The sequence below is a fragment of the Plasmodium malariae genome, assembly GCF_900090045.1.
Source record: "Plasmodium malariae genome assembly, chromosome: 5".
NCBI classification, from domain to species: domain Eukaryota; phylum Apicomplexa; class Aconoidasida; order Haemosporida; family Plasmodiidae; genus Plasmodium; species Plasmodium malariae.
The window spans coordinates 1,265,001-1,289,655 of NC_041779.1; the positions used below are offsets into that span (position 1 = coordinate 1,265,001).

General features: G+C 28.9%; 6 protein-coding genes across 6 annotated transcripts; 3 read left to right on the top strand and 3 right to left on the bottom strand.

Moving 5' to 3' along the window:
* Positions 1–823: 823 nt before the first annotated feature.
* PmUG01_05034100 (prohibitin-like protein, putative) lies at positions 824–1,675 on the top strand (the record flags this gene model as incomplete). The annotated part of the gene is made up of 1 exon (XM_029003553.1): positions 824–1,675. One exon carries the CDS (start codon positions 824–826, stop codon positions 1,673–1,675), a length of 852 nt encoding a protein of 283 aa, XP_028860488.1.
* A 1,271-nt stretch (positions 1,676–2,946) lies between these two features.
* On the bottom strand, positions 2,947–3,213 carry PmUG01_05034200 (CDGSH iron-sulfur domain-containing protein, putative; the record flags this gene model as incomplete). Its single annotated transcript, XM_029003554.1, has 1 exon — positions 2,947–3,213. The coding sequence occupies one exon, from the start codon at positions 3,211–3,213 to the stop codon at positions 2,947–2,949; it is 267 nt and encodes an 88-aa protein (XP_028860489.1).
* Positions 3,214–5,236: 2,023 nt separating this feature from the next.
* On the top strand, positions 5,237–6,512 carry SAR1 (small GTP-binding protein sar1, putative; the record flags this gene model as incomplete). Its single annotated transcript, XM_029003556.1, has 3 exons — positions 5,237–5,253; positions 5,483–5,544; positions 6,016–6,512. 3 exons carry the CDS (start codon positions 5,237–5,239, stop codon positions 6,510–6,512), a joined length of 576 nt encoding a protein of 191 aa, XP_028860490.1.
* Positions 6,513–7,684: 1,172 nt separating this feature from the next.
* PmUG01_05034400 (conserved Plasmodium protein, unknown function) lies at positions 7,685–15,706 on the bottom strand (the record flags this gene model as incomplete). The annotated part of the gene is made up of 2 exons (XM_029003557.1): positions 7,685–7,735; positions 8,012–15,706. 2 exons carry the CDS (start codon positions 15,704–15,706, stop codon positions 7,685–7,687), a joined length of 7,746 nt encoding a protein of 2,581 aa, XP_028860491.1.
* A 2,710-nt stretch (positions 15,707–18,416) lies between these two features.
* Positions 18,417–19,682, top strand: PmUG01_05034500 (conserved Plasmodium protein, unknown function; the record flags this gene model as incomplete). The annotated part of the gene is made up of 2 exons (XM_029003558.1): positions 18,417–19,077; positions 19,384–19,682. The coding sequence occupies 2 exons, from the start codon at positions 18,417–18,419 to the stop codon at positions 19,680–19,682; spliced, it is 960 nt and encodes a 319-aa protein (XP_028860492.1).
* Positions 19,683–20,937: 1,255 nt separating this feature from the next.
* On the bottom strand, positions 20,938–23,107 carry PUF2 (mRNA-binding protein PUF2, putative; the record flags this gene model as incomplete). The annotated part of the gene is made up of 4 exons (XM_029003559.1): positions 20,938–20,978; positions 21,154–21,299; positions 21,493–21,579; positions 21,930–23,107. 4 exons carry the CDS (start codon positions 23,105–23,107, stop codon positions 20,938–20,940), a joined length of 1,452 nt encoding a protein of 483 aa, XP_028860493.1.
* Positions 23,108–24,655: the final 1,548 nt, after the last annotated feature.

A 24,655-nucleotide genomic window follows, 5' to 3' on the forward strand; every position in this document is an offset into this window, starting at 1 on the left:
TACTTCTCATCCGGTAAGAACCCTTGAAGATATAAAACGAACAACGCATAAATTTGTGTAAGTACAAATATACATGCATATGAATATGCGTAAAGGTAACTGTATACAGATATGAATAAATTTGCGCATATGTATTTGTTCATGCGAATATAAAATCAACACATGTTTTGATACGTATGTACATATATATATATATATATATATATATATATATATATATATATATATATATACACCTTTTCCATTATATTGAGACACTATTCCCCTCCATTCATTTCCTTGCTACAGAAAAACATTAGCAAATATATACTACAAAAAGCATTAGAAGAAATACCTGAAGGGTGATAACACTGAACAGGAAAAACAAACTCAGTTCGATGTTGACCTTTTCCGTTGTATTGTTACAAATCGATTGTGTGCAAAAGTATACGAAAAATTAAAAAAAAAAAAAAAAGAAAAAAAGCTATTATCTTCAAAAATGAGGTATAAGTATATAGTACTAGTTTAGTAAGAACCATAGCTCACTGAAACGACCTTAATCATTCTGTCAGCAAATACTTGAAATAATATATTCTCTCGTTGGGGGGTGGAAAAAGAAAAAAGAAAATAAAGTGAATTGGTTGGAAGTGGAATATATATCAGTGTGAAGAGCAATATATATCAGCTTGAGGCGAAATATATATCAGCTTGAGGAGAAATATATATCTGCGTGAAGCGCAATATATATCAGCGTGAGGCAAAATATATATCTGCATGAAATGCAATATATATCAGCGTTAAGCCGCGTACATTGCAGTGCAGCCAATGAAGAGGTGTAACAAAAATGAGAAGGAATTTCCTCCCATTTCGAATTTACGTAAATTATTACCATTTGTACAGAACTTGCAGAAAGAATATTTCTAATATTGAAAAAAATGTGCATATAAAAGAAGATGGGGGGGAAAATAAATTGAAAGTAGATAATAATATTATAAATGGTGTTAAACACTGTACAAAGGAAAAAGATATAAGAGTAAATAAGATACATGCTGATTATGTTGAAATAGATGGGGATATAGTAACTCGGAAAGATGTATCACCTGCAGATGATTTAACATCTTGTAAAAAAATAAAATTTCGAAGTTTGAAAAATTTTAATTTATTAGCAGGGTGTTTAATAACATCTTTATTTTTTTATTTTACCCTTAAGAAGGTACCAGAAGGATATATATGTTTAATTGAAAATAAAACAGATGGGACAGTGCTACCATACATATATGACGACTTGATGACTTTTTTTTTTAATCCTCTAAAGTATAGAATAATTCTCATGCGAGTCATTCCAATACAAAAAAAATATATACATGTGTATGAAACGTTAGATAAAAAAAAAATTAAAGTAAAATTAGAAGTAAAAATGAAACCAAAAATTCCATTTGTTGTAGATATATATAGTTCTTTTGGGGCCAATTATAGTTCAGCATATGTAGAAAGAGAAATGAGCTTAGATATAGAAAATGTTATTAAAAATTATAATTTAGACACACTACTACAAACATGTGAAAAGTCATGTGATACACAAGCTACTACAGTAGATGATGTGGTTGATCAAATCATGGACAGGTTTTATGACTGCTCTGTCTTTCACAAAATAACACTTCTGGATGTTTCCATACTATTCGAGGAGGTTAAGTAATGATGAGAAGAAAGATATGTGTAGCAGTGTAGGATGCAATTTATATGTAAAGGGGGTACATCACAAAAATGAAGCAGTGAGGGCAAAAAAAAAATAAAAAAAATTGCAGCGTAATGTCATCCGATATCTGCCCCCATTATAGGAACGTTTGATTGAATTGTTTTTTTTTTTTTATTATACTTAATTTTAATATATTGTATTTAATTTTATTATTTTGTATTTAATTCTATTAATTGTATTTAATTTTATTATATTGTATGTAATTTTATTATTTTGTATTTAATTCTGTTGATTGTATTTAATTTTATTATATTGTATGTAATTTTATTATTTTGTATTTAATTCTATTAATTGTATTTAAGTTTATTATATTGTACTGTAATATATTTTTTTATTTTTATTTATTTTTTTTTTTTTTTTCCTATTTATGTTCATATAGCTTTTTTTTTTTTTTTTGTTATTCATACGAAATAGAGCTAGCTATTTCGTGCATTATTTTATAACATCTTTTTATGTATATGCTTTAATTTGCTGCCAATATTGCTACACTATAGTTCATAATGTATTTTCAATTCTTCTATTTTCATTGTTGAAAGTATGGTGAGTACTTTATAAAAAGCAATTTTGGCATTTTAGAAAACGTCATGAGATCGCCTTTAATTAAGCTTCACATGTGCGCAAATAGGTATCTATATGTATATCTTTATTTGTACGGGTACATATACATATGTATTTATGTATGTATGTATGTATAGGCACACTCGATCGAGTGTATTTGAGATGCTTCGCATTAAAAAAAAAAGCTTCATAACGACATAGCAACATAACTACAAAATAAAAAAACATTTAAAAATGCCTTTTAAAATTCTTTAAAATGATTAAAAATAAAGCTAAAAACAAGTAAACAAATTTAAAAATGTGTATAGTCTATGTGGTTAGATAATATTAATTCAGAGAGGTGTCTATAATTATTTACATATATATATATATATAAAAAAAAAAAAAAAAAAAAAAAATTAAATTACGTGCAAATATTTTTACCTTTTTTTAACCCTACGGAGAAATTTCTTCCTTTTTAAGAATTTACCTGACCTGCTCATACTATTAACTGTCCATATGTTAGCCATTTTTAATAATGTTTAATTATTCACCTGACCTGTTCATATTAATATCATTAATCTTCTTTTTCAAAACGGAAACACATTTTTTAATGCATTTTTACAACACCCTTCTTATTAACAATTTTCAATCCTTGTTCTTCCTCATTTGTTTTAATACGAATTTGCACTGTTGTTCCTTCTTATTTCTAAGAGTAAAGGACCGCAAACTATTCCTTGTTGTTGCAATTTTTGATGAGTATTATCACAATATGGGAAATTATTTGATTTCCAACACCTGCACACTGATATTTTTCTGGATTTTTTTGATGGAGGATAAAATGTTTCAACATGTACTGCTTTAAAATTTCTTATGTTTAATATATCTCCCTTTTTTCTAATAATATCACAATTTTTTTCTTTCAGAAAAAAATTCCCCATCCTTATTTTCATCTACACATATGTATGTAATACAAAAACATGTATTTTTTTTTTTTTTTTTTTTTTTTTTTCGTTTTTCACAATTTAAATATCGTATTGTTTTGTTTACATCAAATACCACTTCAGTTAGTCCTTTCTTATAAACCATTGACTGAGTTAGAACAAATTTGTTATGTTTAAATGAAAAAATTTACCCTTCATATTTTTTAAGCAGCAATTTTTAATAATCAAATCTGACTTTTTTTTTTTTTTTTGTATGTGTGCGTATGCAAGGGTTAATGAATAATTATTATTTCTTCATTCCTTCAATCTTGCGCTTCTTATTGCAGTAACTTCTTATGGACCTTTTTTATTCTGTTACTCCGTCTATTATTTTTTTTTTTAAAATAAAGCGGATAACAGTTGTCGTAAGTACAGTTTTCTATTTCCAGAAAAAAGGATGTATATTAAAGTGCAAATATGTATAAACATATACACACATACATACGTATGTATGTACATATGCGTTTACTTTCTTTTTGGATTTCAGAACAATTCAGTAAAGTATAATTTACGCTGACGTAAAATTCTTTGAAAGCAAAAAATTTTTTCCACTAATATTATAATAATAATAATAAATAGCCTTAATTCTAGTTGAAACTTTAGGCTAATTTTATTTTTTTCTTTTTTCAAAAAATGCAAAAAAACGATACAAAGAAGAATTATATTACAATTTTATAAATTATCCTTTTCCTAAAGCACAACTCATTTTTGTAAAAATGACTTATATTAGTAAACGATATACAAAATCGAAAATTTTAAAGCTTTAAAACTGGGTATTATGGTGATACAGTCTAATAGATTCAAGTATACTTCAATTATGTTTTAATTTATGTAAAAAAAAAAAAAAAAAAAAAAAAAAAAAAAAAAGGCGTAAGAAAAATATAAAATGGACAATGTACGTACATTAAATCCTTAGATGGAAAATTATTACCAATGCTAAAGTGACGCGTTAACAGGAAAAAGTAAAACTTAACGTAAAAATATATATATTACATAAAAACAAATATGTATGTATATAATGTATATGTATGTATATGTATGTATATGTATGTATATGTGTGTATATAATGTATATAATGTTTATGTATGTATGTATGAATGTATGTATATGTATGCATATGTATGTTTATACGTAAATATACCCAACACACATACGTTATAGTGCCATTTCAAGTAAAAAAATTTATCGTTTTTGAAATAAAAAAAAATTTCGCAAATTGTGAATTTTCATATCTCGTTAAAAAAAATACTGGGAGAAAAAAAAAAAAGAATTTTCTTAAAAAAGAAATTAAAATTTTTTGTCAATTATATGTTACATGTAAATATTATCCATATGCATTGTTACATTATATATATATATCATATGTTTTGTATTATTATCACTTCATTATACCTATGCATTTAAAACGCGGGTATTAATATTACATACATATTTATACATATATATAATACATATATAAGTACTTACAAAGCGATACGCATTTGTAAAAATGCGAACATCTTTTTAACAAAATTAAAAATAAAATTGATGTGGATTTCTAATTTTATCATTGACATGGTTTTATATTACATTTTAGTAACAATGACAAATTAAATTTGCATCTTCTTTTACCTTTCTTTTTCCTTTTTCGTTTGCTTTTTCCTTTTCTTTTGCTTTTTCCTTTTCCTTTTCTTTTGCTTTTTCCTTTTCCTTTTCTTTTGCTTTTTCCTTTTCTTTTGCTTTTTCCTTTTCTTTTTCCTTTTTTTATTTTTTTTTATTTTTATAACCATTCCACCATCCAATGGAAATATTGAAAAATTATAAATCACTGTGACAAAATAAAGCTTTTATTTTTGTTTTTATATAGATTTTCATTTTATTTTTATTTTTTAAGTGATTGAATAAATGTTGTAAAAAAAAAAAAAAAAAATATAATAATAAAATAAAAACATAAGTTACAGATTAAGATAACATAAAGTATTGACTACAAAAGAAATAAAAATGTTTATCATAAATTGGTTAGTTAAAAAAAAAGAAAAAACCATATACACACAAAGGCAAAATATTATATATATATATGAAGTCTCTTGGTCATTCAAATTGTTTTTTTTTTTTTTTTTTGTTTTTTTATTTTTGGTTCATTAATTATTAACATTTTTGTTGTACGTTTTTTTTTTTTTTTTTTTTTTCCACGTTTTGGTTTTCTTTGTATATATCATAAATACCTAACACTTAAAAACTTTTTAGGTTTAGAGATATTTTAGCACATTTAGGATTATCACAAAAGAGTGCAAGAATTTTATTTTTAGGTAACATTACTATGTGTTTATGTGTATGTCTATATATGTATATGTGTATATATGTATATGTGTATATATGTATATGTGTATATATGTATATGTGTATATATGTATATTTGTATATATGTATATGTGTATATATGTATATTTGTATATATGTACATACGTATTTATGTATATATACATGTGTATAATTCGAATTTTAAACGAGTTGTAAAAAGGGCTTTACAAATGATTTATTACACAATACGTAACTTATGTGTCTTAATGGGTTCGTAAATAATGCATAAACTTATTTACGTATGTATGCACATACGTGTGTATATAAGCATACGTACACATAGATACATATGCGTACTGCATATATATATATATATATATATATATATATATATATATATATATATATATATATAATACATGCCTTGTTTTTCTCTGTATATGTGTGTACATTTGTAAATACGTATTTTACGATGATAGGCCTAGATAATGCCGGTAAGACAACGTTACTGCACATGTTAAAGGATGATAGAGTCGCTCAACACGTTCCGACTCTACATCCACATTCTGAAGAATTAGTTGTTGGTAAAATAAGATTTAAAACATTTGATTTGGGTGGACATGAAACGGCAAGGAGAATATGGAGAGATTATTTTGCAGCAGTGGATGCTGTTGTATTTATGATTGATACAACTGATAGATCAAGATTTAGTGAAGCTAGAGAAGAATTAAAACATTTATTAGAAACAGAAGAGTTAAGTAATGTACCATTTGTTGTTTTAGGGAATAAAATTGATAAACCTGATGCAGCAAGTGAAGATGAATTAAGGCAACACTTAAATTTATTTTCGAATGTAACTGTTAATAATATGAAAGGAAATTCAGGAGTAAGACCCGTAGAGTTATTTATGTGCAGTGTTATAAGAAGGATGGGCTATGCTGCTGCCTTTAAATGGATATCGCAGTTTCTAACGTAATGTATGTATACCTCCATTTTGAAAATCGCGTATTTATGAGCGCATACATAATAGATACGTATAAACACATATATATATATATGTATACCTGTGCACATATGTTCTTACGTTTATGCATGTGATACATGCGTTTTATTGTATACATACGTATATGTATTTATGTGTATATATATTCATATGTGTGTCTATATGCACAGTTATGTACAGATAATTGCATGTATAACCGATATGTTTTATGTGTACGAAAGGAAAAAGGGTAAAATATATTGTGAAAAAAAAAAAATTAACTTCATTCTTTTTTTTTTTTTTTTTTTTTTTAAAAAAGGAATTTTTGTCTAATTTATTTAAATACTGAGAATATATCTACAATTTTTGGTTTTAAATATATATATATATATATATATATATATACTAATATACGAACGTATACATTTATATATATATATATATATACTAATATACGAACATATACATATATATATATATACTTATATATGCACATATACATATATTTATATGTTGTATGTTATAAAAAAACACAGAAACAAGAATATTTATTTTGAAATGTATTGATTTTAAACTTTAATTTTCAACAAATAAGTTTTTAAGTGTAAAATTGTAAAAAAATAGGAAGTCAAAATAATGTGGGTGCATACGCATATGTATATATTTTATATCCTTCGCGAAGATGTATTTGATTAGGTCCTCAAAAAAAATTACTAATAAGATTAATGTATTTTCAAGCATTTTCGCGATCCGTCCTCTTAATTATTTAAAGCATTAACAAAAAATAAAAAAAATACATGTACATTCATATATATATTCACTTATGTATGTATGAATGTACATGTTTATGAACGCACAAATGGCTAGCTAACTGGTTTAGAGTTTTTTTTTGCTTGTGTGTGCAGGCAGAAGGCCGTGGGACAACATTCCCAAAAATGTGGCACAATCCAACATGAGTGAGAATTATGCACACATATATATATGCATACATACATATAATGTATTTTGTTTGGTATTATGTGCACATATGGATATACACATATATGAAATATAACGTGGGAAAATGCAGCAAAAATATATTACTGCAAAAGTTTTAGTCCATTTTGATTACTTCCTCGTGGATCCTCTTTTTGCTCTCATAAATATTTTTTTATGTTCAATCGAGCTTAACCATAAAAAATAACTTTTTCCCGGTTTTTCAGATTTTCCACAATTTCCTGTACACGCAAGAAAAAAAAAAAAAAATATATATATATATATAGTAACGTGAACTAAAACGCCTGAACAAGACATAAATTATGTCAACGCAGGCGCAAATATATTTAGTTGTAATTTAAGTACACATACACGTGTATATGTACGCACGAATATATATATATGTATGTATATTCATGTACATATGTGAGTGCACGTGGACGGAATGAAGCCCCGTTGTTTATTAGAACATTTTCCCTCCTTTTTTCACAAGAACAAGATATGAATAAAAGTTTTACCATATAGTCTTCCTTGGAATGATAACTCTTTTCATTATTTGGCCATAACTCATACATTTTATTCAATAAGGAATAATCCACCTTGTACCCACCCCTATATCCACTTATATTTGAAGTATTAAATAAATTTTTTTCTGTTTCCTTTGTATGCTTATTCAGAGTACTTTCTTCTATTTTAACACCTCTTATGTTAAAGTACTCATTGTATATATATTTGTGCATGTCAAAATTTTTTAAACTATGAAAATTAATGGAATTGTAAATATCAAATAGTTTTTTGTTGTAAAAACCAACTGAATAATTTTTAAAGCACGTAATAGGAGTACATTGAAAATCGTCTTCCTTAATTTTTATTTTATTTTTCATATATTTCGGTACTGGAATATAATATTCATTTTGTAGAATATGTTGAAAAATATGATAAGTAATATCCTTGCTTAGGAACAGCAACTTTCTTTTTTTAAATTTGGTTAGCAGTTCATCGTAATTAAATGGTCTGTCACTATGATAGGTGTCTTTATCAAAGTTTCTACTCCTACTTTCTCTGTACACACTATTATTGTAAGTTCTTCTCAATCTTACAAATAAATCTTCTCCTAAATGATTGTTCAAGTTATTGTTAACATGTAGTGGATTATTAACAAATGTAACATCATTTTTTTTGTATGCGCTACTCATTTTTTCTTTATTTTTCCCGTTCTTTTCGTTGTCCTTTCCCCGTTCAGGTACTTTTTCAAACACAGCGTGCGATTCTCTTTCCATGTGTTCTGCTTCTACCATTTGTTCTGCCTCTACCGTGTGCACCATTTTTTTCTTTTTTTTTTGCTTTTCTTTTTTCTTTTTATACATAAATAGAATATGTTCATCATAAATGTGCAACTTGTTCATCTCCCTCTTCAACAAATCGTTGTTATTAAAAAATAGTACAGTGTCTAGGAGAAATTCATACGAATTTATGTACGTATTATACTGACTTTTATTATTATAATCCTTCTTGTAAAGACAAAAACAAATAGGTGTTTCGTAAAAAAAAAAATTTTTTACAGATACGCACTTATCTAGTTCTTTACAAACATGAATGAAAAAACGTTTCACTAATTTTTTATCAGATTTTGTTTTTCCATTTCCAAATTTTATTTTTTGCATACTACTTAAAATGTAATATATTCCCTTTTCATTATATACATCCATTAGCTCTTTCAAATTATATGCATCTCTTAACGTTGACAAGGTAAACTTTTGCTCTGTTTTTCCTTTATCATATAACTGATCTTCTATCTCTATATCCTTCACTAATTCTTCAATTTTTGAGTATTTCACCACCCTATCATTTCTAAATACATTGTCATCATTCTGATGATAACTGTTACATAATTCCCCTGATTGTTCTTCTACATTACCGTCTTGTGTAATAAAATTATTGAAGGCACTATTATTGCTCCTAACACTGTCCTGCTCATTCAGTTCGGAAGAGAAATTCATCTGTGTATTTTGGTTCTGATCATATGCTCCATTAATGTTACTGTAACTGTCTTTGAGCTCGTCTAATGGGAAAACTTTGCTGTTAAAGGAATTACCATAATTATGTTGGATTTTTCTGGAAGGTTTGTCCCCCCCAATGGACAGCTTCCCTCCCCAGTCATTGGTTGTATTTAGTTTGCAATCATGTTTATCTTTCAATTTGTCCAGGAGGAATTTATAAAAATTAAAAGACTGATTATAAAATATTTTACTGTGATCGTATGCTTGAGTTTTTGCTAAAATTCTAAATGACTGGAAATTGGGTGAATAATTTGCAAAAGGGTAACTATCCTGTATATATTTGTGTACCATGTTATCTGTTATATCATAAGCTGAATATTTTAAATCAGCTAAGGTTTGAACATAAAAGAAATTATGATAATGAAAAGAACAAAAAGCATATTTTATTTCCTTAAACATGTTTCTTTTTAAATAATTCAAATTTATAAAACTGCATTTATTTTTAAATTGTGTCTGTATTACTTCCTTTTTATATTCATCTTTAATGTTATGTTTGGAAAATAATTCAAGCGTATTATTTTTTGAGTAAAGCGTTACACTCTCACGGCAGAGGGATGAAGATGCGCCCTTTCTGTTCTTACCAAGTGCTTTAATTTTTCCGTTCCTTTTGTCCGTCCTTTTGCTTTTTGTTGCTTTCCCTTTTTCGTATCTGTTCAAGCTCCCTTTCCCACTTCTTCCTCCTTCTCTACCTTTGCTGCACCCGTTTTTCATTCCTCCTATGCATTGGAAATCCAAACAGAATGGCCCTATTCTCTCACGTTTATCGACTCCTCTTCCACAATGACTGTAGTCCTTTTCCGAGTTAACCTTTGTCTGTTCACATACGTCCATTCCTTTATTAGCAAGAGGTTTATGATTATACTGCGGCGAACTATAAATAGTTATACCGCTGTTCAAATTATGTCTATTTAGTCTCTCCCCTTCACTTGCATTTTTCCCCTCATTATTAACTAATGTATTTCCCTCCTGAATAGTGCTGATATGTTCAGAAGGGGTTCTCATTATTATAGCGTCCTTATTTCCCATGTGTACATCAAAGTCGATTATATGTTGTTTGAAAATAGACATGTCACCATTTGATGATGAGTATATATTTTTATCACCCATTTTTTCCTGACTGTTCAGGCAATTGGAAAAAATGGTTGAAGTAGCATTACGTGGTGAATCTAAAAAATCGAGATCAATTTCGTCTTTTCCTTGGTTATTATTTAAAGGGGATATTGCAGGAGATGAAAAATACACTCGTCTACTATTATTATCACAATAATTTTGAAAGGAATTTATTATTTTATTTTTTTTCTTTTTTTCATTTTCATCTTCTGCGTTTCTATAGGGTAGGGGGAAATTATTGCTGTTCATTTTTGAAGGATATGAAGGCAATATAGATAATAAGCATTTTTTAATTTTAAAAAAAATTTCCCGATTCCAACTTAATTTATTACTATTATTATATGTGCTTATTATTTTTATATTATTACTATTTCTTTGTAACACAAGAATTTTATCTCTACATATTAATTTGAAAACTTCAGAGAGGAATTCATGTGTCACATTAACGTATTCAGAGTCAACTTCTTTCAATATATCATAATTATTTTTATTTAAATTCAAAAATTCCTGTCTTCTCGCAGCATCTACGGGGATATCTGTGTTGTTCTTGTGGGCCCACAGTTGGCTTGCACAATTGCTCCTTCCCTCGCCCCCACGTGCAGCGTACGCGTATAAGTCTACTTCTTGTCCTTCTACTTGTCCTGCTACTTGTCCTGCTACTTGTCCTGCTACTTGACCTGCTAATTGACCTGTTTCGTGTCTTAATTCATGTCCTGTTTCATGTCCTGCTTCTTGTCTTGCTTCGTATCCTGCTTTTTGTCTTGCTTCGTATCCTGCTTCTTGTCTTGCTTCATATCCTGCTTCTACTCCTTCCCATTCGCTATCTCCACCGTTAGATACAAACCCTGGGAAGGGGTTCCTATCGGAAATGTATGACGCTTTGTCGAAATTATCACTGTCGTATGGATTCATGCCGTGCGTATTCCTGACGAACGTATTATTTCCGTACACATTTTTGTCGTGTTCTCCCTTTTCTCTTTCTTTTTTTCCACTCTCCCCCCTTCCACTTGACTTGCCTCTCAAAATGGAGGAGTACTCCTTCAGGCGCTCTTCCCCTCCTCTTTCATTTGAATGCATGCTTTTTTCATAATTCGAAGAATTATCAGGAACAACGTTTTCCCATTTGGGGGGAACCAATGTCGTGCCATCTTTTTGAAATTTTTTATTCTCAACCAGGTCCGAAAAGTGCTTAAATAACTTCATAGTATTGTCGTTCTTGTATGTGTTGGCAATATATCGTTTATTAATTGGTATCCAGTCATCCATTTGTTTATGTGTTAATTTTTTTATACATAAATTAACAGGGGTACAAAAGATCTGACCTGACGAATTAATGTGAAAAATAAATTGTATGCAATCTAGTTTAATACCCTCTATTTCTTGTCTTCGATTTCGATTAACTATAGTTTTGTTATGATCACCCCCTTTTCGTTTTATAACATAGGTAAACGTTTTAGTTCTCTTTTCATCAAAGTAATAGTGTGTCTCACTTGATGTTTTCTGTGCTTCGTATGTTATGTCTTTTCCTTTTTTGGAGCAATAAAATACGGGAAGGACAAATTCTATACATTTCATTCCATACAAACCGAAAAATATATTGTACATATTCGTATTTATTGTATTATATTTCTTATCATCATATGGTAGTTTTATGCAATCTATTTTATTTTTCTGTAATGAAGAAAACTTTGAAGCGTCCACTATGAACGATTCATCCACGTGCAGCTTCACATGCCGATAGCTAAAGATGTGGTTATAGGATATGTCATGCCGCGCCTTCATTTCGTTCGCCAAAAGTTGTTCTTCTCGCTCGTGAATCTGAGGTTGTTGCTCATGCACTCCCTCCTCCTTCCCTTGGTTCTCGCTGCCTTCCCCTTGTGCCAAGATGGAAGGACAGTTTTCCTCGTTTCTTTTTTCTATGCCAAGGAATGGACCGTTCGAGGTGAGAAGATTCCCATTTTGTTTATAAGATAATGAATGTTTTTGTTCAGAAACATCAATTCCAGTTGTACTGTTCATGTCAAATGCCGCAGGGGCATCTGCCCCATCTGAAGGTCTTCCCTTGATAACGTAGTTGTACATATACGTAGGAGAATTGTTCATATAAGTGTGTATTCCTAGGTCCTTATAGCTAGTGAAATCATCGGAAATGAGTATTTTTCTTACGTATACAAGATGTTCATGATAAGAGAATGTTACTATGTTGTAGTATGTTTTTTTTTGAAAATGCGTAGAGCTATTTGGAGTAATTCTTATCCATTCAATATATCTAAAATAGGAATAATAAAATTCAGATACATTAAGAGGAAAAACAAATAAGGGTTCATATTGATTCCGTAGATCCCATATCTCTAAAACATTAAAAGAAGCATTAACACAAGCAATTATGTAAGGAACATCTGGATTAGATTCTATTGCTGTATATCCTCTATTAAAATGAACTCTATTCTTATTTTCATAATATAAATTTATCTGCCTAGTATTATTATAATAATTATTATTACTATTACTATTACTATTACTATTATTATTATTATTATTATTATTATTATTATTATTATTATTATTATTACTATTACTATTATTATTATTACTATTACTATTATTATTATTACTATTACTATTACTATTATTACTATTACTATTATTATTATTATTACTACTACTATTATTATTATTATTATTATCAGATATACTTGATAAAAAGTGAGTATCTGTATGTAGTTGAACACTTTTCGTTGTTATTTTTTTTACCCCAGAATTGTTAGTATTAAATTTTGTTAAATTATTAACTCTTTTATCTAGAAAATACAAATTACTGGCACCGAGTATAATATTATTCTCATCTTGTGAGTGAGTCAAACAAACTGCTGTGTCATTGTTTATAAAAAATTTGCCTTTTTTATTTAAATCAGTAATATCGATTAAATTATTTCTAATATCGTATGTATATAAACTGTTATAGCTACCTAAAAAGATACATTTCCCAAATATGTGGGGACTTGGACTCATCTGATATATCCTATCAAACAAAAGAATGTCTTTCATGATACTAATCTTGTATCCCATAAGATGGAAGCAGTCACCTTCCCCCTCGTCGTCCTCCTCATTTAAGTTGTTGCTCATTATAGGGTACATACCATGATATGCATTTTGTTTTCCTCCCCCTCCGTTCCATTGGTTCTTTGCTTTATTTCCTTTTTTTCCATAAACATCTGAATACACATGAGACACAACATCAGACACAACGTCCTCTTGTATATATTGCACATGGCATATAAACAGACCTATGTCATTTCTGGAATAAATAATAGATTCATTAATATTATTAGTATCAATTTTTACTTCCTTTATTTTTAAATACTTATTCATTAAAACAGATCCATAGTGCTGTGATTCTGTAAAATTTCTGTTCACTTTGTATAGAAGTAAATTGTTTTCTAATTTATAAATACTTTTATAAAAATGCTTTTTATTATACTCTTCAGCTAATTTGATTCTTTCTGAGTAGTTACAAAAACATGGAAGATAATTCTTTTGATAGATGTCATCATAACATACACACATATTCTGTGGTATTATGTGTATTTCTTTGTTAAAGTTAAATTTTGCATTAACAGGTAAGAACTCACTCTCGCTCATCTCACCCATCACATAACTCTGTTCAGGGTTCACATCCTGCCACTCGGTAAAAATATGTCCTCCTTTGCCTTTGCCTTTGCCACTACTGTTTTCTGAACCACTACCAGTAACAGTACTACTTGCACGATGGCACTCCCTACCATACAGATAGTCCTCGTCATACGCGCAATCGTCTATTTGAACCCCAATGATTTTTATTTCGTTGTTGTAATAACCTGAGGGTAATACTAAAACAGGGGATTTCAAACCCAAGTTCAAGTCATACGTGTAATTCTTATTCAAACAAACCCTCTGGTTAATGTAAAACGTACCCAGTGTGTTAACTACATCAGATGCCGCATTGATTCTTATTTGATCATCTCGTGTTACCTTTTCGTAAGTAATAGAGTTACGAAGGAAATTGATGCAGCTTTGGTGTGCCTTTTCTCTGTCGTCTGGCTCAAGAGTTGCGTGTACTCCTCCACTTGGCTCAAGAGTTGCGTGTACTCCTCCACTTGGCTCAAGAGTTGCATGTACTCCTCCACTTGGCTCAAGCGTCGTGCGTACTCTTCCACTTGGATCAAGCATTACGTGTACTTTATCACTTGACTCAAGCTCTACCTTTTCTACATCAGTACATCTTCCATTCACAGTGCACACGTTCTTACCATCATCATTACATCCACTATTAAAAGAATTTTCATTTTCATCAGTGACCTTAAAAAAATAAGACTCAGTCTTTTTATTCACATCCCCATTGTCTCTATCATAATGGCACTGTTTTGCGTTCTTAAGATTTTCACCTATTACGTCCGCTACATTTTCACTCTCATCAAACTGATAAGTCCACCCAGAGAACTCTGCATGATCGTTACCGCTGCTATTTTTGTCACCTTCAACGCCATCCACGTCAGCTTCGTCTACTTCGTTCAGTTCGTTCAGTTCGTTCAGTTCGTTTAGTTTGTTCAGTTCGTTTAGTTCGTTCAGTTCGTTCAGTTCGTTCAGTTCGTTTAGTTCGTTCAGTTCGTTTAGTTCGTTTAGTTCGTTTAATTCGTCTTCATCTGCATCTTTATCCCGATCTGCATCCGCGTCTTCATCCCTATCTTCACCCGCACGTTTATCCTCGTCTTCATCATCTATCGCCCCTCCATTTCTTATATCCCCTCTCCTTGCTATGTCATACAGCCTATCATTTGTGTGAAAACTTTTAATTTCATTCAAAATATTGCAGTTCAGTGGATCGTATATCATATGAGGGTTGTGTACATGTTTGCACTTAAAGTCGTACAGGGTACTTGTATCCCCTTCTTTGTCTCGTTTTCTAGTATCAAGTGTATTCAATGATACATCAATTTGGTTGGGCACGTTATAAATTCTCAGCCTCTGAAGGGGGTAGATATGTAAATTGAGTTTTTCCTCCATGCGGTGTGGGACTTGAGTATATACATAGATATATACATATGTATATATATATATATATATGTATAACGTGTTTACATATATGCACTTGTGCACATATTTCCATACCCATTATACACTTTTACGTAAGGTCTCTGCGAAATATTTTAGATGTTGTCTCGTGGGCTTATACATACTACTTAGTATGATATAGCAAAAAAAAAAAAAAAAAAATTATAATAATGATGATAATAATGAAAATGATAAATTGCCTTTATGTATATAAAATGACAAGGATATTTTAAATACTTCCTTATGCCAGTACTAAAAGGCGAAACCATGTATTTGCCTTTACGTAGCTAATAACCTGTCGTATTAAAATCGTTAGCCTTCTTACTTCACTTCACTCATCTTTGGATTCTTTCTTTTTTTTTTTTTTTAGCTTGTTCTTTCATTAAAGTATTAAATGGGCAAAAATTTTTGAACGCACCAACTGAAACAAATTCTTTTATCGCGTTAAATTGTCCCCTTACATATATATATATATATATATATATATATATATATATATATACGATATTGTGATAGCTTCTTTCTTATAAAATTACCATTAAATCGTGAGTAGTACAAACGCGTTTATCTGCCTTAATTTCTTGCATTGCTCTGTTACCCACAAACATTGGCCATAATTGTAATATTAAAAAAAAAAAAATAAAAATACAAAAAAGGAATGCAAAAAGGAATGAAAAAAGGAATAGATGGAAAAAATAAAATGCGCGAAAGTTTAAAGCGCTTGTAGCAATAAAGAATAATGAGAAAGTTGAATAACTGCTTTTCAAAATTTTACGATTTAAACCTTTTTTGGCATCTTTCCACCATAAAGCTCGTACTAATATATATATATAAACACATAACTACTTTAAAAGTTTCTCAGCATTTTTTAACATTTTTTAACGTTTCCACCATTTTTTAACGTTTCCACCATTTTTTAACGTTTCCACCATTTTTTAACGTTTCCACCATTTTTTAACGTTTCCACCATTTTTTAACATTTTTGATCATTTTACGTGCGAAGCGCCTTTATTTTTATGCCCCTTAGATTGAGACTACACGAAGAATATACAGCTGACATATCATGTAGCTCGTTTTGTGTTTTGAAGGACGCCCTTGAATGAATTCTTTTCATGGGCAATCCATAAAAAGAATGCGATAAAATAAAGCCACTGACAAAGTAGAAAAGATAAATAAAAAAGGTTATAATACGGAGTGGTATAGTGAAGGATTGCAATGATGAAGGAATATTACTATTACAAATAAGAAGAAAAGGAAAGAGGACGTTTGTATTCACATAAATAAACAAAAGAGGGTCATAAAAATACCTTGTCAGCAATATATATGAACGACCAGATGAACAAAAAGTGTCTATATAAGTGAACGAGAAGCAGCTTTTCTTTTTTGATGTATGTTCCCGTAAATATACCAAAAAATGAAATGAAAAAAAAATGAAAAAACATTGTTGTTATTTATCGCTTTGAAAATATAATCCAGCACTCTTTATCGTTTGTATAACTTTTTTTCCGCAATTTTTTTCATTACTGCCGAGTTGGTACCTTTTAATGAACAATCATTATGCATACACCCTTTTTTCAATTTTATCTCACTCCATTTTCACAAACATAGGAACAACAAATTAACTCCATGCATGTTATACACAAAGCTACGTTTTTCGACCGCCTCCCCCATATGTTCGTACGTATATATATATATATATGTATATATATATGTATATATATATATATATATGTATGTACTGTATGCGGGAATATGTAATAATTTTGCCCATTTTAAAAATAAAATATCATAGAAAAACTAATTATTCAAAATAGTTAAATATTGCACCCACGTTGTAATGTGCTTGCTTTAAAAAAAAAAAAAAAAAAAAAAAAAGGGATAAGGAAGTGCTCGTCTTTATATTGTTCTCTTTAATGCTAATTTGATGTGCTACAAAAATAGGCAATCGTTTGTGCCTATATATATTGAAATATTTGTTCACTTTACTTAAGTCATGTTCTAAAGAGCTAATTTAGTTGGCGCATAAATAAAATAAAGTAAAATGAAATATAACACAAAATGAAGCAAATAAAATAGACCTCCGCTGTTAGGGTGAAATTTTAAAATCTTCCCTATTATTTATTCGTTCGTTTGTTAGTTCACTCATCCGTTCAGTCGTTTCTTTATTTAGCTAATTATTTATTCTTTCATTCATTTTTTTATTTACTTTTTTTTTTTTTTTTTTCTATTCGACTACACTGAAAATTTTATTCTGAACAGGTCAGGAAAAAAAAAAAAAAAAAAAAAAAAATGTAGACATGTAAAATATGAAGAAAGGGCGTATTCAGCTTTGATACCATAATTTGCAGGTCGCGTTTAACTGTATTTTGGTACTTGTTTTTTTCTAAAAAGATAGGAAAATATTCGCACAGAAGCACATATTTAAAAAGTAGAAAAAACTATTCTTACATATATATACATATTTACAAGTGTGTGCGCATTTTACACAAGCTTTTACTTGCACCCTCCTTTATAGGAACTTTCACGAAATTTTGCACATAAAGAGTGGGAATTTATTTTGTAAGAAGACAATACACACATACATGTATATAATTAGTAAGTCATAACTCCCTTATGTAATTTTTTTTCGACTTTTTTTTCTTTTCTTTTTTTAAAAAAAACGATGGTGCGTTCTTCATGTGTTTTTCTTTTCCTTTTATTTGAGACTTTGTTGTTCATTTTTGCGAATAATAATAATAATAATGTGTTCTTTCTGAAATTTGTTAAGTGCGATGTTTATTTGATCCATAAAACGGGAAGGGATTCCAATTCTAATGGACATATCCATTTAGACATAAATTATCAAGATGGAAAAGGACATTTAAATGAAATTGAAAAAAAAAAAGAAGAAAAAAATGAAAAGGAGATGAAATGGAAAAAAGAACAAGCAAATAATATTACACGAAATGATAGGATAAAAGGAATATTAACTAGTTTTTCGTTACAAAATATTAAGAAAATATTTCTGCATTTTGCACATAAAAATAGTACCAAGGGGATGAATTACCAAACTTACTCTTTTAATACGATTGAAAAAAAGGAAGAGGAAAAGGAAAAGGGAAAAAAAAAGGGAAATCATGCTTTTAATATATACAGACTGAAAAGCAAAATTATGTATAAACCATCTCAGAATTTTTCCTTTTTAGAAATACCTAACGAGAGCTTAATCAAATTTGAAAGAAGCTTATCGAGGGAGGGCACAAATTTGGATCTTCCTCGGAAGAACTCCCTTAAGTCAAGAAAACACAGTAACGCTTTAACCAAAAATGAGCATATGAACGCGTGTATATAAGCATGAGTACATACGTGCATGTATATATATATATATATATATATATATATATATATATATATATATATATATATATATATGTATATGTATATGTATATGTATATGTATATGTATATGTAGAAGCATGCCATATATATGAATATGTATATATAAGACCGCATATATGTACATGTACACCCCTGTGTGCGCATTTGAGAAAGGGCAAATACGCGCTTAGGAAGAGCAAAAACTAACCTTGACACGTTACGATACCCTTTCGCTTATATTTTGCTCACTTTAACAAAATTTCTTTTTATAGGTCATTACAGTTTTTTAGAAGATAAAAATGAGTGGATTTATTTTCCTATTCTACCTATTACATGTCGACAAACAGGGTGCCCCAACTCATATCAAATGTGTATTCCAGTGAAAGTCAACCCTGATAATTTTGATGGAAAAAAAATTTACGAAATTGTTATTAAAGAGTTTGATAAACGTATGCCACTATTTAAGTTTGCAAATGCAAGCATCTATTCTGGAGATAATTATAATCTTGTTTATACGTGTGTTTGTAAGAAATATTTAGATGATGGCTTTTGTGACGAGTCAGTAGAGTAATTAGAGAGTCTGTTATATTTAGTACTAAATATCTGTCGTCATTAAGAAGCTAAATAAATTAAAATGAAAAGTATTGAGTTGTGCACTATCTTGAGTTTACGAGTGTGTTAATGTTTTCTACATCCCTTTTTTTTTTTATTTTCCGTATGGATAAATGCACATATATACATATATATTATATGCCTTCATAAGTACAAATATATATATATATATTTATGTATATATATAAGCGATTTTTCGGGCATGTGCCACAGCTCTATGGGATTAGCGCCACACAGGCGTGTCCAAGTGCAACTATCGAGCTTTACCACTGTACTTTAAAAAAATAATTGGACAAATATAACGTATTAAAAATACATATCGTAATTTTTGCTCTATATACATATGTACACATAAACATATATTTAATTATTCAAAAAACTTTCGAAAAAACAAAGCAAAATTGTCCATGTATATATAATTGCGCCTCATAAAAATACCTTATTTTCAAATAAAGCAATTCTTTCAGTGTATGATATGTTCAGCTATTTCGCCGTTAAATATTAAAAAAAAAGGAAATGAAAAATGTAAAAGCGTAAAATTGTAAAAAATAAAGCAATGAAGCAATGAAGCAGTGAAGCAATGAAGCAATAAAATAATAAAACAATAAAACAATAAAGCAATTAAACAATAAAGCAATAAAGCAATTAAACAATAAAGCAATAAACCAAATAAACCAATACACCAATAAACCAATAAGCCAATAAACCAATAAACCAATAAGCCAATAAACCAATAAGCCAATAAACCAATAAACCAATAAGCCAATAAAGCAAAAAATATAAAAATTTATTTTAGAAATGTGAACTGTACTGTGAGCGCTGTTTGAAACTGTACTTTCGTTAAAAGAAATATTGAAAAAGAAGCATAATTAAACAAAATAGACGAAAAAAAAAAAAAAAGAAGCTGCTGTTGCTACTTGAAAAATTGACTAAAAAACAGAAAAATCGAATGTTCATGAAATAAAGGACAACGAAAAAAAAGCTACAATACGCACAAGCGCTTGCTCATATGCATCCATGCTTGCACATATGTACAAATAAATAAATATATATATATATATGTATATATACATACATATATATGCAGTATATATAAATATATCTGTATGTCCACACACTTATACATGCAAGGATGCAGAGTAGGCCAAAAAATTTCTCGACTATTTCAAAGAAATCGAGGAACTAATGAAACTGCTTTAATTGCTAACGAAACTTCAAGTTTCTAAATTGTTGATAGCTCTCAAAATGTATTTGCCTATAAAAAAGAAGAAGGGTAAGATAGTGGATATGAAAACTGGGGAAGTGGTGGGCGTTATCAATGGTATTACGACTTGCTTGTATGCATACATATACGGTATACACGTGTTCATAAAAATATCTATATATATGTATGGGCGTGTGCGCATGTGCCGGAGTGTTGACATTTTTACCGTATGTCTCGTCCTTTAGTTTATCCAAGTTTTCGATGATCGTTTTTACAATTAAATTTCTTTCCTTTCTCCTGCACGTTGTCAGCAACTTCTGCATCATAAAATTACCATAGCAGTCTTTACAAATGTTTATAATGTTTTCATTCCTGCGAATAAATGACGTAAAATAAAATAAAATAAAAAAGAAAAAAATAAAAAATTATGTACAGAGCCTAAGAAGTCCATTTCCCATCGCCCATCTCTAAATGGAAAAACCATGAGCAAGCAAAGAAAAAAGTACACCCACAAAGTATACACCAATTGTTGCATTTTTAACGTGGCTCTGCATTTTGTTCTTACCCCTCCGAAATATCATTTACGATTTTCTTAATAATCTTCTTTTTGTATCTATACTCTTTTTTGAGTAAAATCTTTTCAATTATATTGCTGTATAGAAATAAAAATAATAATAATAATAATAATAAATAAATAAAATGAAGCAAAGTGAAGAAGAATGAAGTAGAATGCGGCAGAATGAGGCATAATAAAATATTTACTCTACATTAACAAGGAAAGCCGTGCATCTCTGTCGGCACTCTGTGCTTGGCTTTTGGTCAATTTATTTTTATTTCATGTATCTCTATATATTTCATTATGTCCGCTTCAGATTTTTCCTTTATTTTTATCTTTATATGTATGCTGTTTCCACCCTCCTACCTCTATTACAGCACAAGATCATGCTTCTTTATTATTTTCTTTTTTTTTTTTTTTTTTTTTATCTGTTTTGACAAACTTACCAGGCGTACTTATGGGAAGAGAGCTTGTAAATATCATTCACTATTTCATCAGTGATAATAAACCTAGCTGTATCATCTGAGTACTCGAAACATTTTTGAATAACATAATTTCCATATCTGTTTTTTATAAGATGAATTTTCTTAATAATTTTTTCATTTAATCTCTTTATTTGTTGTATATTTCCAATTTCATATATTCTTTGCACTATTCTACATCCATAAGCATGTGAACTTAAAAAAGGTAAATATTCTTCTATAATATTTATGATCATATCAATATTTTTTGATGGTAAAACTTCAATACATTTCTGTATAACATGATTACCATTTTGATGACATATATATGCGATTAGATCATCTTGTAATTCTTTAAAAATTTTGCATTTATATTCATCAGATAAGGACTCTAATGATTTCTGGATAAGTCTACATCCATATGTATGTAAGGCTAGAAAACTTGTATGTTTCAAAAATTCATCCGTAAAACGTTCTTTATATTTTTCGTCATTTAAGTCATATATACTTTGAGCTACATAACTGCCATACACGTCTGGACATAAAGATCTTGCGTCTATTAAAAGAGAGTTTAATATTATTTGTTTTTCTTCTGTATCATTTTCTTTAAGCTTTCTAATTATGTACTCACACCCATTTTTATGAAAGCACAAGAAAAATATATCATCCATTACTTTGTTTAGGTCTATTTCTCTTTTGTCTTCGTGTTCTTCGCGTTCCCTTTTTCCGCCTATGCCAGTACATACAGCATCACGTACATCAGTACATAAGATAGTACATATATTTTCACTTTTTTTTGCTGTTCCTTTTTGTGCTCCTTCTTCTTCCGCTTTTCCTTTTTGACCTTTCCCGTCCCCTTCTGATGATATTTTTTTTATGACTTGTTCAGGAAATTTTTTACCATTTTTCAAATTTGGAAAATTTTCAAGACATTTTTCATTTCGCATGGAATAGACCTCTTCCTCATTTAAAAGGGAGATTTGTTCTTCCGTTAAGGTTTTATTAAAATACAATATTTCTTCATTCGATGAAGGGATGGCATCATAAAAGGTGGAGCAAGAGTTCAACTTTATCGGCTTGTCATATTCTTCTTTAAACTCGAAGTTTGGCTGCATATTTTTTAAGTCGCTTATGTACGTTTCGTCGAAGAATATTGTTTTCATCGTGTTGGAAGAAGGCAAATATATGCACAAGCATATATATATATATATATATATATATATATATATATATGTATGTATGTATAAATAAGTAAATGTGTATTTATATGTGTACAAACAAATGTGTAGGAAATGCGAAACAGAGAAAAAAGCAAAAAAAAAAAAAAATATAAATAAAATAAAATAAAATAAAAAAAGAGCAAAAAGCAACGTAATAATTGAAAAATAAAGAAAAAAATAATAAAGTCAGTGTGTATAACTTTGCTACTGTGTAATGTTTTTATAAACACCGTATGAAGCAAAATCTATTTGGAAAAAACAATATTTTCATATTGACCTCAAAGGCCTTTTTTTTTTCTTTTTTTTCTTTTTTATTTTCAACAGCGTTGATATTTAACAATGTAGGTTTATAAAACTTGCTTATTCGTTGGGGTAAAAGGGGAGTAAAAAAAAAAAAAAAATGAGGGGAAAGTGAATGGAAAAAGAACAAAAGAAATAAGAATAAACGAGAATAAAGGAGAACCAACGAGAACAGATGAGAACTAATGTGAACGTATGCGAAAATTAAAAGAAACAACGATTTTAATATGTACCACCAAAATGTAAAGACAACTGAAAAAAATGGTTAAAAGGTACAACAAAAAAAAAAAAAAAAAAATTGAAAAGAACACACTTAATTTGTATTGTAAAGAAATTACTATTCATCATCATTTGTCTTTTTGAAATTTCATTAATTTGAAAAAGTGAGCTATTTGCATGTGTGTGTGGGTATTTATATATATATATATATGTAGGCATTTATCTGTATAGTCCTCTTTGCAGAAGTATGTATTATATATGTTGTTGCGTCCAAAATAATTATTGCAACGTGTCCATATGTTTGTGAGTGAATAATTTTTATATACATATGTACGAACATATATGTACATATATATACACATAAATATATATATATATATATATATATATATATATATATATATATATATATATATATATATATATATATGCTCTTAGCCATGTACATATATTTATGCATTTTTTTTGTCGATAAAATGACAGTACAATAAAATTTAAAAACTATGTTTTTTCTTCATTTTTCAGGGCATGCAACTTTTTTTTTTTTTTTTTTTTTTTCTCTATTTTGTTATCTTTTTAAATCTCTACATAAAATTTGATTCTCTTAAAATGTATAGAACGCATGATGTTAACACAGATAAAAGGAATTGTGCTCACTTATTATTTATTTTATATTTTATATTTTATTGGACGTTTAAATATTCAATTTCCTGTTTTATTGCATTGGGGCTGCTCGTGCCAAGCAAGGTGGATCAAGGTAGCATATTAATATAAATTAAATGTACTCACATGCATATGTATGTATACATTGAAGTATAAATATATGTATGTATATACATATTTATACATGTAGGGGCAGGCAAAATGTTCGCATACGTCATCTTTGACATTTGTTGCTTTAACAAATAACATAGAGGACCTCTTCCTCTTCTACAATATCCTCCTCCCCTGACTGCCATCACGTCATTACGC